Source organism: Octopus bimaculoides, chromosome 18 (genome assembly GCF_001194135.2).
Source record: "Octopus bimaculoides isolate UCB-OBI-ISO-001 chromosome 18, ASM119413v2, whole genome shotgun sequence".
Lineage (NCBI taxonomy): Eukaryota > Metazoa > Mollusca > Cephalopoda > Octopoda > Octopodidae > Octopus > Octopus bimaculoides.
This window is the reverse complement of record NC_068998.1, coordinates 16,642,661-16,655,565: the sequence shown is the minus strand read 5'-3', so window position 1 is coordinate 16,655,565 and position 12,905 is coordinate 16,642,661. Positions and strand designations below refer to the sequence as shown.

Below are 12,905 nucleotides of genomic sequence, written 5' to 3'. Positions count from 1 at the left end.
TGTATGCACTGACAGAAAAAACAAAAAGAAATCATTGCAAATACAACAAAGAAAATATAAAAACTGCTGCAGTAAAATGATATTGCACAAGAGTTTGGATTATTTTTGATAAAATAGATGACTTCATCAGATCAGATCTTATTTATAAAAAAGTTAAATGGCTATAATAGCCACATAGTAATTGGGGTGAAATGGAGAATACACAGGGCATCTGCTTTAATTAGTAATTTGCTTTGTACAGAGAGTGAGAGAAAGAAGCTCTTTTGCAGTTTGTTGCAGCTGGTTTTTTTGGGGGGGTTTTTTTGGCCATCTTGCTGACTTCACAGAAAAGCTACCTTTCTTTTTCCAAATTTGGGCAATAATGGCATTTGTTTCCAATGTATATAAAATTCCAACTATAGTATTGTTTTAAACCAATTTGGTCGGTTTCTAATTACTATAACATTGTTGGTTATAGTAATTAGTTGGTTTCTGATTACTATAACATTGGACCTCCTACACACGAGTGCAGTTTGCATTTGTCCTTTCATTTGTCTTTCAAACCATTGCCATATATTCTTTAGAAATAAATGTTTTACCCATGTCCCATTAAATCATTTAATATCCTACAGCTAACTTTTGCATTCCCCACTCTTCCACATTTAAATGCAGAAACATGGATGGTGAAAATAAATTACTTGGCTTTATTACATACCAAAATTTTCTAAAACATTATTAATGCAACATAAAATTACTTCAAATCGAGCTTTTCAACAAATTAAGCCAAAATGTTACACAATTTGAATAATGGCATCATGTTAGTTTAATGTAATTACAAAAAATCACATTACAATAATGGTGATGCCTATAAGCTCTTTACATTCATGCAAAAGTTTATCATGATTGTAATTTGATGTTTGGTGCAGTCACTATTTCCAAAATTATTTTCATCATTTTAAATTTGTTGATACACTTAAAATATTGTTTTTGCTTCTACATTTCTTGTCAGTTTATTGATGTTTCACCATCACATTTATAAACCTGACAATGAACATTGACAAGAAAACTATCATAAGAAAACCTACAAATATATACAATAAAAAAAAACCTAGTCACATCAATAATATTATAATGTAACATTCCTTATATATAGGTATATAGGTATATGAATTTTTCCTAAAGTTATCCTAGCATTACAAAAGGCTGCCAAAAAATGGCAACTTGCACTAATAATTAATCTTCAAAATAAGTTTATAAATGTTTCATCATGTCACAATAGGGCTTTCCTTTAAGGTGTTAACCACCCCTGATTGGAACTCTCCCGTATGACATGTACGCATGCTCAGTGACTTGCTTTAACAGTTGCAATCAGCTGAATGCACATTGCCAGTGACATTTAACATAATTACCCACACTCTGTGGTCAGGATTCTTTTTTTGGTTTGATGTCGGTATCGAAGGGATTACCAGACACCGGACAATACAGTGAGAGCAGCTTTCACTCACATCGTGGTATTCGATGCTGTGTATGTGTCTGTCATGGTAAAATATGCCACTCCTTAACTGTTGCTTTGCTTTCATTATCTGTGAAATTCGGAAACTTACAAAGATCTTTAGATCAGGCAATACTTCACCGAGAGGAGATATAAGCTTCTGCTTATTCCAGTCTGAAGTATCATCCGATACTTCAAGCTTATCGTCCGATGAATTTACTTTGTTGACATTCTTCATCGACAAAATTTTTATTCCTTTCAACCTTTCAGTCAAGTCCGCCTTTCTTCCAGTAACATACTGTCCATATAATCTTAAATATTCCTTTAACTCAGGCACAGTAAGTACTTCGATAGCTGAATCATCAAGCTGCTTTATATCCATGATAAGACATAAAACAATAACAATGGCGTGGGTTAGCCTCCGGAAGTTTAATTATCTACATGGAGCGCCGCCTAGCCAAGGGAGATAACCTACTTATAGGAAAGCCCTATAGCAACAAGAGAGATCTGCAGTGAATCCACTGGAAATAAGTAGTGAAAATTAAATTAAGATGTCTATTAGCCATCAAATGCATCATCTCTAGATCACATGAAATGGCTGCAAAAAGCATTATAAATTAAATAATAGGCATAATGAAACTGCCTGAATGAAATCATCTTCCATTTTGAGAGTTAATAAAACAAGCACACTTTGAAAAGCAGAATACAATTGAAACAAAAGTTGATGTTTTATCAGCAACTAAATGTTAGTGAGTTAATATCTAAGAGGAAATACTAAGTAAATATATTTCTGTGAATAAATATTTTCTTTCTTGACCAGCTAAAAATTGAAGCTGATGTTTATGACAATAGTCATAGAAGTAATTTCTAGCTTATTGACAAATCAACTAGGTTAGCACCATAGGAGACATCATATTCCCATCATCTCCAACTCCCATAAAACAAAAAAATTAATAAATAAAAATGAAATGAACAAAAATTAAAAAAAGATTTTTTTTATTATTATATTGAAATAATTTCAGCATTGAAAGAATGAGATGAAAAGAGACAAAACATAATTATAGCTATTTGTAAAAAAAGAGAAACAAAAATTCAAAGATTGAATCAGAAATGTTGAACAGACATTTCAAACTTAAACCCAATGTTTGTACTATATTTTTCATTATTTTAATCGAGAGAAAAAGAGATAGCCAGACAGACAGTGAAAAATCATACACAAATATGTACCTTGAAAGCTAAATAGATTTTGGCAGCAGTATTATTGGAAATGGAGATATTTTCCTTTTTTCTTTTTTTTTTTAAATCAGAAAATTTGATTTGCAAAAACTCCCCTAGCTAAGAAATGTTTCAGCTTCTTTTTAAACTAAAGAGGTCTGTGAAACAACAAAAGAACAACATATTCAGTTATCCAGAGTGAAATTGAAGCCGGTCTCAGAAAGAGGTTGCACAGATTGACTTTCGAAACAGATCAGGTGGAAATTTTTTTTTTTTTTGTCTTTTAATGCATGTTTTTGTTTGTTTTTCTTTCTAGTTTTTAAAAGGAGAGTAGAAAATATAACAGGAGTTCTTTTACATGTGGACAAAATCACGTTGAAACATATTCTCATATGAAGAACCTTAAATAGAAAGTAACAAGGATCAGATTAAAAAATTCAAAAGCTAGACTAAAAAAATTCTTTTAATATATGCTAAAATCTCAAAGCTTTGTAGATTAAAAAAAAAGAATCTCTTGAAGAAATCTCATTGAAGTAATTTATTGAAATCTGGAAATATTTGCAAATATTTTCAGTAGAAACTTTCAAAACCTCATTTCATTTTGAGAAAACAGACAATGAAAAGTTCAACATTACCTTTTACTTTTAGAAAACTCAACACCAAAACAATCCTCTATTTAAAAATTATACAAAAATCAGTAGGAAAATATTAGCGCAATAAGTTGTTTTTAAAAAATTAAAATAAAATGATAATAAAAAACCTACTTCAAAACATGAAACTAAAATCCAATGAATGGCTAAGAGTGTAAGGATAAATAAACTGTTTTAGAATAACATCATCGTTTAACGTCCGCTTTCCATTGTATATACAAAGAAAACAACTACAATATGAGGGGAATTGGTCTCATCTCAGTTAAAGAAGAAATAAATATATCAGTAAATAGAATTTGTAAAATCCAACGAAATGCTCTGGCCAAAATATCAGAACTTGCTTCTCTTCACGGCAAACCAGCAGACCTTGTGAATTTTTATCAAACATTAAACAAATCAATCTGATTAATTAGTTTTTCTCCAACCAAACATTTCCGAACCTTCTCTAAAGCATACAAACAATAAGGAAAGCAAAGAAAATAGACAAGTGAAGCAGATTATTTATGCTATAAAAGTATTATTTAAAAAAAAAAAAGTAGAAGACTCCAGGGAAGCTACAAGAAGTTAAAGAACATGCATTTAGAACAAATTAATCCAAATGTAAAAACAAAAAAAAAAACTACTGGCATTGACTGACTGACCAATCCTGTCATGCCAGGGGCTTTTAGAATCTGAAATTCTTTTACACATAAACCTGACCCTGAGTAAACATTTTAACGTCTATGAATACTACAAGGTTTGAATTTGAACCAAAACCAAATTTTCCCCCCTTTTTTTTGGTATGCTGCCTGCATCCAATTCAAGTGCAGGAAAGACATTCACAACCTTTGCAAACAAAATCCATGGAGTTTAATATATTAGATTATAACAAAGTTTACTTCATCTCACTTCTTAAAGTTAAAATTTATAATATAAAATGTGTGTCTGTGTGTGTGTGTGTGATGAATTATTTCTACCTGTTCTTTCTTCAATTTTATATCTATGATTTTGAACAAAGAGTTGTAAAGATTGCAGTTATAACATGATATTCATTATATTTAACGCAATGCAAGCTGCCAGACTTGCCAGTTGAAGTAGTCACAGTGTAGCCTTAAGATTCCAAGACAAATAAGAGCATATTGTTTTCCAGGTTCACACTTTTTGCAGCCACTTGAAAACCACTGCTGATCATACAACCTCTCATTAGCACCAGGGTGGATATCAAGATTCCACAAACAAGTAAGGAATATAAATGCAACTGTTCATGACAGAAACAGAATCAATGCTTGCCATTAATTTTATAATTCCCATAATTCACTATTTATTACTTTTCCTTTGAGGTAAATTAAACTGAAGGAATTAGGCAGGAACACACCAAAAATAACAGTTAACAGACAATTCTGCTGGTTGTGTAAGGGTTAATAGTTAACATGATTGTAGATTCTAATCATGGTGACAAATAATTAATATATTTTAGTGTTAATAAAATTATTTTTGAAGACTAAAAGATAATTTTTTTCCAGAAACCTATTGATATTTCTAATTTTTAAAAAATGGCATTTTATTGTTTAAGTATTTAATCTAGGGAAATTAAGAGCTGTCACCAATGACAACTTTTAATATTTTTATAATAATAATAATCATTTCCACAATAGGTACAAGGCCTGAAATTATTGGAAGTGGGAGTAGTCGATTATGTTGACCCCAGTACTCAACTGGTATTTATTTCATCAATCCCAAAAGGATGAAAGGCAAGTTGACCTTGGTGGAATTTTAACTCAAAATGGATGAAATACTGCAAAGCATTTTGTCTGGTGTGCTAATGATTCTGCCAGCTCACTGTCTTAATAATAACGGTTTCAAATTTTGGCACAAGGCAAGCAATTTTACAGGGGGATGGGTTAATTATTTTATTGACCCCCAAAAGGATGAAAGGCAAAGTTGACTTTGGCAGCATGTGAACTCAGAACATAAGGACGGACAAAATGCTGTGAAGCATTTTGCCCAGCATGCTAACAGGTCTGCCCAGCTTCCTGCCTTAATAATAATAATTTTAGAAAAGCTAGCAATTTGTGGGGAAGGTGGATAGTTAATTACATCAACTCCAGACTGGTACTTCATTTTACCAAATCTGGAGGGATGAAGGATAAAGTTCACTTTGGCAGGATTTGAACATAGAATACAGATCCAAAACCAATACTGCAGACAACAACAATATTAATAATAATGAATACATAAACACCTAAATAGCAACTTGGGTCTTTTTGCACCAAAAAAACCCCATAACCGAGAAGCATAGATGGTAACAGCTTAGAACCAGCTCAAAGAATATCAAAACAATGACTTTGAAGATTGCCCTCACCAGTTGCCAAAACAAAATAAGAATGACCAAAGACTCCTCGAAGAAACTTAAGTTGAGAGATAAGAGAGAAGGAACAGAAACCGAGATAGTAAAAAATCTCATGTTTCTTAAAGCAAACACAAGAAAGTAAGAGTTGCTCTTAATTAGACACAACTGCATGATAAACAGAATGGTATAATTGTGAATATGCAGGAAATAGTTATAAACGGGGACAAAAATATTGAATACTGACTTAGCTATTGAACTAAGTTTCCATAACAACCAAAACTGGAATATCTCAGTCAAGTTGATGAAGATACTAAAATGCTAATAATAGACAAATCTGAGCAAATGTAAAATATTAAAAGAAAGAAAAAAAAAGAAAGAATAAGTAACATTTAGGATGCATAACTGTCACAGGAACATTTCTCGCGAAAATGATTAGCCATATGACAATAAAAGCATAAACTACATTTTTATACATTATCAGAAAAGGAAAAAATCCTTAATTGATATCCCCCTCAGCTTATAAAGGAACGTAACAGAAACAAGAAAAGAAACAATAACAATAATAACAACAATAAGTACCTGAAGTTTTTTAGAAAGTAATTTTTATACATCATAGAAATATTTGTTTACAAATAAAAATGGTGAGAATGAAAAAGCAAAATCCTAACAAAAAATGATAACAGCACAACAAGAGTCAGTTATTTAATAACCTTGATGGAAACTAGTGTACTTACAGAGTGGTATCAGATTAGTTTGGACAACACCTTGTTGGGCAATTACTTGAGTATTATCTGTTAAACCATTTAAAATTCCATTGATATAGGAAGACTGATTTCCTATAAAAGAATAGAGAGAAAATATGAGTAGAATATTGAATAAGACAAACTAACTGTTTTTGGGTTTTTTTCTTTTACTGTTTCAAATTTTTGTTTTGATAGCAATGTAGCTGAGAGCTTTTGATAATTTACAGTTGTATCCAGTGATTTTTACAAATAGATGCCTTTTTCTACAGATAACAAATCAACTGATAAACGAGAAGAATTTTTCATTCATAACACAGGTTTAGGTACCTGAACCAAGAGTACAATTTGAAGTGCTCTAGGACAAGATGTGAAATCACTCCTAATTAAATGGTAGTTAACATGTTTATCAAGTATTTTATACATATGTATTTCAGTACTACAGAGCCTCACTGTAGGATAAATAATGTAAACACATTCCTTCTATGCTGTTCAGAAAGAATGCACAAGAAGGAAAACGCTTACCTTCTTAACACATAGTGAGGTTTTATAATATTAAAATTTGCTTCAGTCTTCTGATATATGCCATGTGTGAGTGTGTGTGTGTGTGTGTGTCCAAATTGAGGGAGTAGAGCATGTAAAATGCACACGTTTTTTTTAGCTAACTGAACCTCTTGATGTAATGGTTATGTTCAACATAGCTAATCATCAAGCTGAGATTACCTCAATGAAATGAAGGTTACAATGTCACTCAGAATTTCCAAGTCAACTCCACTACAATAGTGAGCGAGTTGAACTGAATAGAGGAGACATAGTACAAAATATACCTGTCACTCACTGCTTGAAGCTTACCAACTTCCTACACTTAGATCCCTGGATCATATTTATTATATAAAACATACTGTAATCCTGATTAACTTTTACTCTATATTGAAAAAAAATTGATGAAAATAAAAATAGGTTATTTAATCATTTAACCCTCAAGCATTCAGATTATTCTGTCCAATGAAATCCTTATTTGTTCACATTGTTTTGAACTAATCATGCATTATCTCATAACTTCAAGATTTCAATGATGCAGTTTTTTATTTTTGAGAATAATATTGTAGGGCAGATGTGAGAGGTTGGATTTGGCCAGTTTAAACAGGTAGAGTACTTGAGCTAGATATGATCAGTTAATATTCTGAGAATGTAAAAGTTAGTGGACATTCAAAATAGCTGATACAGTATACTAGATAATTCCTGGATAATCCCTATCATGTTAAAATATCAAGAGGAGAATTGTAGAAACTGATACTAGTGAGAAGATGAATTTTGGTAAAGAAACTATTGAAGAAAGTTGATGAAAAGTTACCTGATAAACAATTGTTAGACAAATTACCAGTTGCTACACTATTCCAATATGAATCTGATGGCGACTGGTTGCTATTTCCTGCTGGAGGCTGTGGTGTTTGACCAGTGTATCGAAAGTAAGGATTTTTTAAATCAAGTGAATTGGTAGATTTTGTGTTGGTTCCTGGTATATTCAGTTCAATATCAACATCATAACTTTGTCTGCAATAAAATATATGAGACTAGCTTAACATATCCACAAGATATGAACATAAATATAAACAAATAAAACATTGTGTTTTTGTTCGGATATCATTTGACCCCTAAATCTATGACTAGCTACAAACTTGTAATTAATTTCCATAGAATCACCAAATATCCCATACAAAACATTGTACTATAAACACACACACACACACACACTTTAAAAGTTGAGCCAAAAGGCACAACACACTACTAAAAGGTTTGGGCACAGTAGATAACTTCTACACTCCCCTCTGATGTTCAGTCTGGTTTGACAATCATCATCATCATCATTGTTGTTTAACGTCTGCTTTCCATGCTGGCATGGATTGGACAGTTTGACTGAGGACTGGCAAGCCAGTAAGCTGCACCAGATTCCAATCTGATCTGGTAAGGTTTCTGCAGCTGAATGCCCTTCCTAACACCAACCACTCAGACTGTAGTGGGTACTTTTTACGTGCAATGGAATTGCCTTTCTGGGACATTGCTTCAGCACTGTCCTGTCTGACTTGTTCGAAGAGAACAAGACAAAAAAGACCGCTTGCTGTTCATAGTGATATGCCTAGTAGAGCAGCTACCACACTGCAATCTATTGAGTCACTTCTCACAAACAACTGGATCTGGATATTTTCTTTTTTTATGCTCGATATTATGTTGAAAGATAGAATTAGCTGTTTAGAGATAAGAAGGGAGCTCGAGATATACTTCAACAAATAGCAAAAACAAAGTGAAGGTGGGCAGGTCATTCACTCAGAACAGACAACAGATGGTCAAAAAGAACCATGGAATGGATTCCAAAAGAGGGGATGATAGAAAAGACAAAGAGACAGCTTTGAAGAATACATGAGAGAAACGAGAAGTACAAAAGTGGACAAGGATGACAATGGATTAGGTGATGTGAAAGAGCCTTGGAGAAAGATGTGTTCAATAGTGGACTGTTATATCCTAAGAGACAGAAATTCAAATTCGGTCATCTTTTTGCATATAGTGGTCATCACCTTGAATGTCCAGCAACTTCTTTAATTCAACTGAGCTTTGCCATTCATGCAAGTTGGTTGCTTCATATCTTATAAATCATACTCAACTAATTTCTCTTTAGTCTTTGAAGAGATTCTACTTTCATTACCAGTGTCTGTCACACTATCTTGTACTATCACACTTATATTTCATACAATCTACCTTTTTTAAAGAGAGAGAAAAAGCTTTGGTTACTAGCACAAATAAAACAGCGCCCTGAACTTAAATCTTTAATGGCAGAATAAAATTTCATGGTTATACCAGTGATGTTAATTACCCACCAAAACACAGAATTGGTATTTTCTGCAAATCACACTGCCTCGATAAACTAGACATTATCTCAACAGAAAATAGTTTCAAGCATGACATTCTTCAATAAAAAGAAAATGAACTAATATATAAAAACTACTTTCCACAGTTAAGGGTAATGAAATTTTGAGTAGATATACCGGATTTTGGTAGTAGAAAGGTTAAAGTAGTAGTAATGTTTAACTCTCAACAAAGAAACAGCGTTTTAATTATTTATTAAGATAAATAAATATTAATTAAATAAAAATCATAAATTAAATGAGTAACTTACCTTTTATTACATCGTAAAAGAACTTTTCCCGTCAATGTTTGACCCTGTTTCACTAAAACTGGTGTTTGCACAAGACAGCGAACTTGATACCAATGAGTAAGAGCTTCCGTGGGTGCAGTTGACAACCACACAGAGTTGCTGCAAGAGAGCAATAAAATACAATGACGGTGCAGGCCAAGAACAACCTTATCAAAAAACCTCTTCTGGAAACTAGCAAAAACAATAAAAACACCATTCAACCATTGCATAATTCTGAGGGAAGTGGAGGATGAAATAAACTTCGGGAGTGATTTCACATTTCATCACCAAATTATTTGCTTATTAAATAATAATTTCAAATTTTGCCACAACAATTTCAGGAGAGGAAATAGGTTGAGTACATTGACCCCAGTGTTTAACTGGTACTTATTTTATTAATCCCAAAGGATGAAAGGCAAAGTCATTCTCGGCAGAATTTGAACACAGAATGCAAAGACTGACAAAACGCTGCTAAGCATTTTGCCTAGTATACTAACAATTCAGCCATTTCGCTGCCTTTCCCACTTATTAAATAATAACAAAGAACAAACAAAATCTTTAGTTTGTTTAAAAACTTCAATTTTCTTCTTTTAATTAACATTTTGGGAGACATGAGATCTTTCTTCAAAACTTTGTCTCAGTATTATCATGGTGACCAGAATATCTCAAATGGTCATTCCTTCAATACATATTGCACAGAGCAATTGTAAGTCAAATCAAACCCATTTGCACTCATTATTTAAATTTTTACCAACAAATATTATATTAGTTATAATTATTTAACATGTTTTCCATGCTGGCATGGGTTGGATGGTTTGATAGGAGCTGACAAGCTAGAACACTGCACCAGGTTTCAGTCTGCTTTAACATGATTTCTATGTCTGGATGCCCTTCGTAACACCAACCATCTTACATGGTGGGAAATACAATATATTTTTACTTTAGTAAGAAATACAATATTTTCTCTTAAAAATAGTAAATTTCATTGAAGCTACGACTCAAATAACATCAGAAATTAAGTTTGAAGCTGCTTTATATGAAACTCATACATAAATTCTGTTCATCTACATAAAAGGCCTCACAAGTAGAGGTACAACTTTATTGCATCATACTTTTTTTGTTATTTGTATGGATTTGTTTGAAAATTACTTTGAAATTTCATTTGGGTAAAACTTCCCAGCAGTATAATTGCTGTTTTATATCCCTTTTTTTTTTAGAATGATGGATTATCTGGTTAAGATGCTCATACTTTGCAACCATGTGGCTTTGGGTGCAGTCATACTGCAAAGCACCTTGGGTAAGTGTCTTCTACAATAGCCCTGAGTGGACCAATGCCTTGTGAGTATATTTAGTAGATGGAAACTATGTGGAAGCCTGTCGTGTTTATGTGTGTACCTTTGTGTTTGCCACAAGTGATGTCAAGACAAGGGTACACACACACACAGAGTTTTTGTCTACCAAACACACTCACAAGCCTTTGGTCAGTTTGGCCAGCCTGCAGGTATAGTAGAAAACACTTGTCCAAAGTGCCACACATCAGGACTGAAACCAAGACCTCACAGCTGAGAAGCAAGCTTCTTAACCAAACAGCCACACCTAGATCTTAAAATTCAAATCCATACATACAAATATAACAAACCATCTGACAGGAACTGCTAATAACTCATCAATCGACAAAATTTTTCTTAAATACAAACCTGAAACAAAATTCAAAGCAGAAATCTTAAAACAAGACACACTAATCTATAAAGAGACAAATACATACTTTGTGCCAAAAAAGGCAACATCAAACCAGAAGGCAAGACCATGTACAAGTCCTGACTGCATCATACTGAAGGTCAAAGGAATGTCAATGATGTGAAGATCTTGTTCTCTAGCTTTCTGGAAGTCAACCACATGTTTGTTGGATTTAGCAAGGCATATTCGGATGTCAAATGTATCCTATGGAGTAAAGTGAAAAGTAATTTTAATCAATTTGCTTAATGAAACTCAAAGGGTTAAAACAAAAAGGAGGCGGAGAGGGGGTGGGGGTTCTGTGTGGTAAGAAGCTTACTTCCCAACCACATGGTTCCAGGTTCAGTCCGACTGCGTGGCACCTTGGACAAGTGTCTTCTACTATAGCTGCAAGCTGAACAAAGCCTTGCGAGTGGATTTGTAGATAGATGGAAACTGAAAGAAGCCCATCATGTGTGTGTATTTATTTGTATGTCTGTGTCCTCCCATTGCTGCTTAACAACTGATGTTGGTGTGATTACATCCCCCATAACTTAGCAGTTCGGCAAAAGAGACCGATAGAATAAATACTAGGCTTACAAAGTATTGGGGTCGATTTGTTCAACTAAATGCAGTGCTCCAGCATGGCTGCAGTCAAATGACTGAAACAAATAAAACAAAAACAGAATACAAATAATTTAATGGCTGCCTTTAAGTATCTTCTTTGCAAAAATAGCAGTCAAATACCTTTTGCATTACACTTTATTTTAAGAGTCGCTTCATGGGTCAGAGTATTGACTTTTTGTAGAACTTTAAAATATTGAATCGTCGCAAACTGAATAATAAACGGAGCAATTTGATTCGTTAAAATTAATATATAAAAAAAAAACCACACAGGTAGTCCAGATTTTGATTTTGCTCCACCCAATCAGCAGTTATGTCAGAATTATCATGTACTTGCAAAAAAGGTAGATGTATTAGTTGTCAAGGATGTGACAGATGTGGATGTACATGTCGTGGAGATAATAAACGCAACGAAAATGTAAACACACATGCCACAAAGAGGATACGACTTATTGGAGGTGTCAGCACACGTAAAACAAATATGAATACAAGAAAACGTAGAGTGTATATGGAACAAGAGGATTCTGAACCATAAATTAGCGAGTCATCATGAATTGTTTCAAAGGAGAGGGGACATTGTATGAAGCATTTGGTTTAAAATCAGTATCATCATTAGCGGGAAAAGCTAAACATGAAATAATGTTTGATTTACGTTTAGAAGATGCTATGGTTGTTATAGATTTCAAAATGAAATTCGAAGCTATATATACTATAGGGAAAAAACTACAGATTTTTACGGTAAGAAAGGAACATCGTGGAATGGAACCATGATGTATACAAGATACACCAATGAAGAACGGCGTAATACTGAAAATTTAAAGGATTATCATATCACTTAGTTCGATCACATTTCTACCGGGCATCCAGCTGTAGAAACTCTGCCAAATTAGATTGGAGCCTGGTGTTGCCATCCGGTTTCACCAGTCCTCAATCAAATCGTCCAACCCATGCTAGCATGGAAAGCGGACGTTAA

General features: G+C 33.2%; 1 protein-coding gene across 4 annotated transcripts in view; it reads right to left on the bottom strand.

Moving 5' to 3' along the window:
* Positions 1-12,905, bottom strand: part of LOC106871195 (histone-arginine methyltransferase CARM1) — an 83,850-nt gene that overhangs the window by 19,028 nt on the left and 51,917 nt on the right. For 2 of the 4 annotated variants that reach the window (XM_014917538.2, XM_014917537.2), the window contains exons 9-12: positions 11,361-11,536; positions 9,578-9,715; positions 7,760-7,959; positions 6,400-6,501 (exon numbers count right to left, since the gene is read on the bottom strand). In XM_014917538.2, the coding sequence (XP_014773024.1) occupies positions 6,400-6,501; positions 7,760-7,959; positions 9,578-9,715; positions 11,361-11,536 (616 nt within the window). Of the gene's footprint in view, positions 1-2,950; positions 3,088-3,339; positions 3,359-6,399; positions 6,502-7,759; positions 7,960-9,577; positions 9,716-11,360; positions 11,537-12,905 lie in introns of those variants that run through there. The other 2 variants (XM_014917536.2, XM_014917539.2) reach the window with 2 other exon arrangements.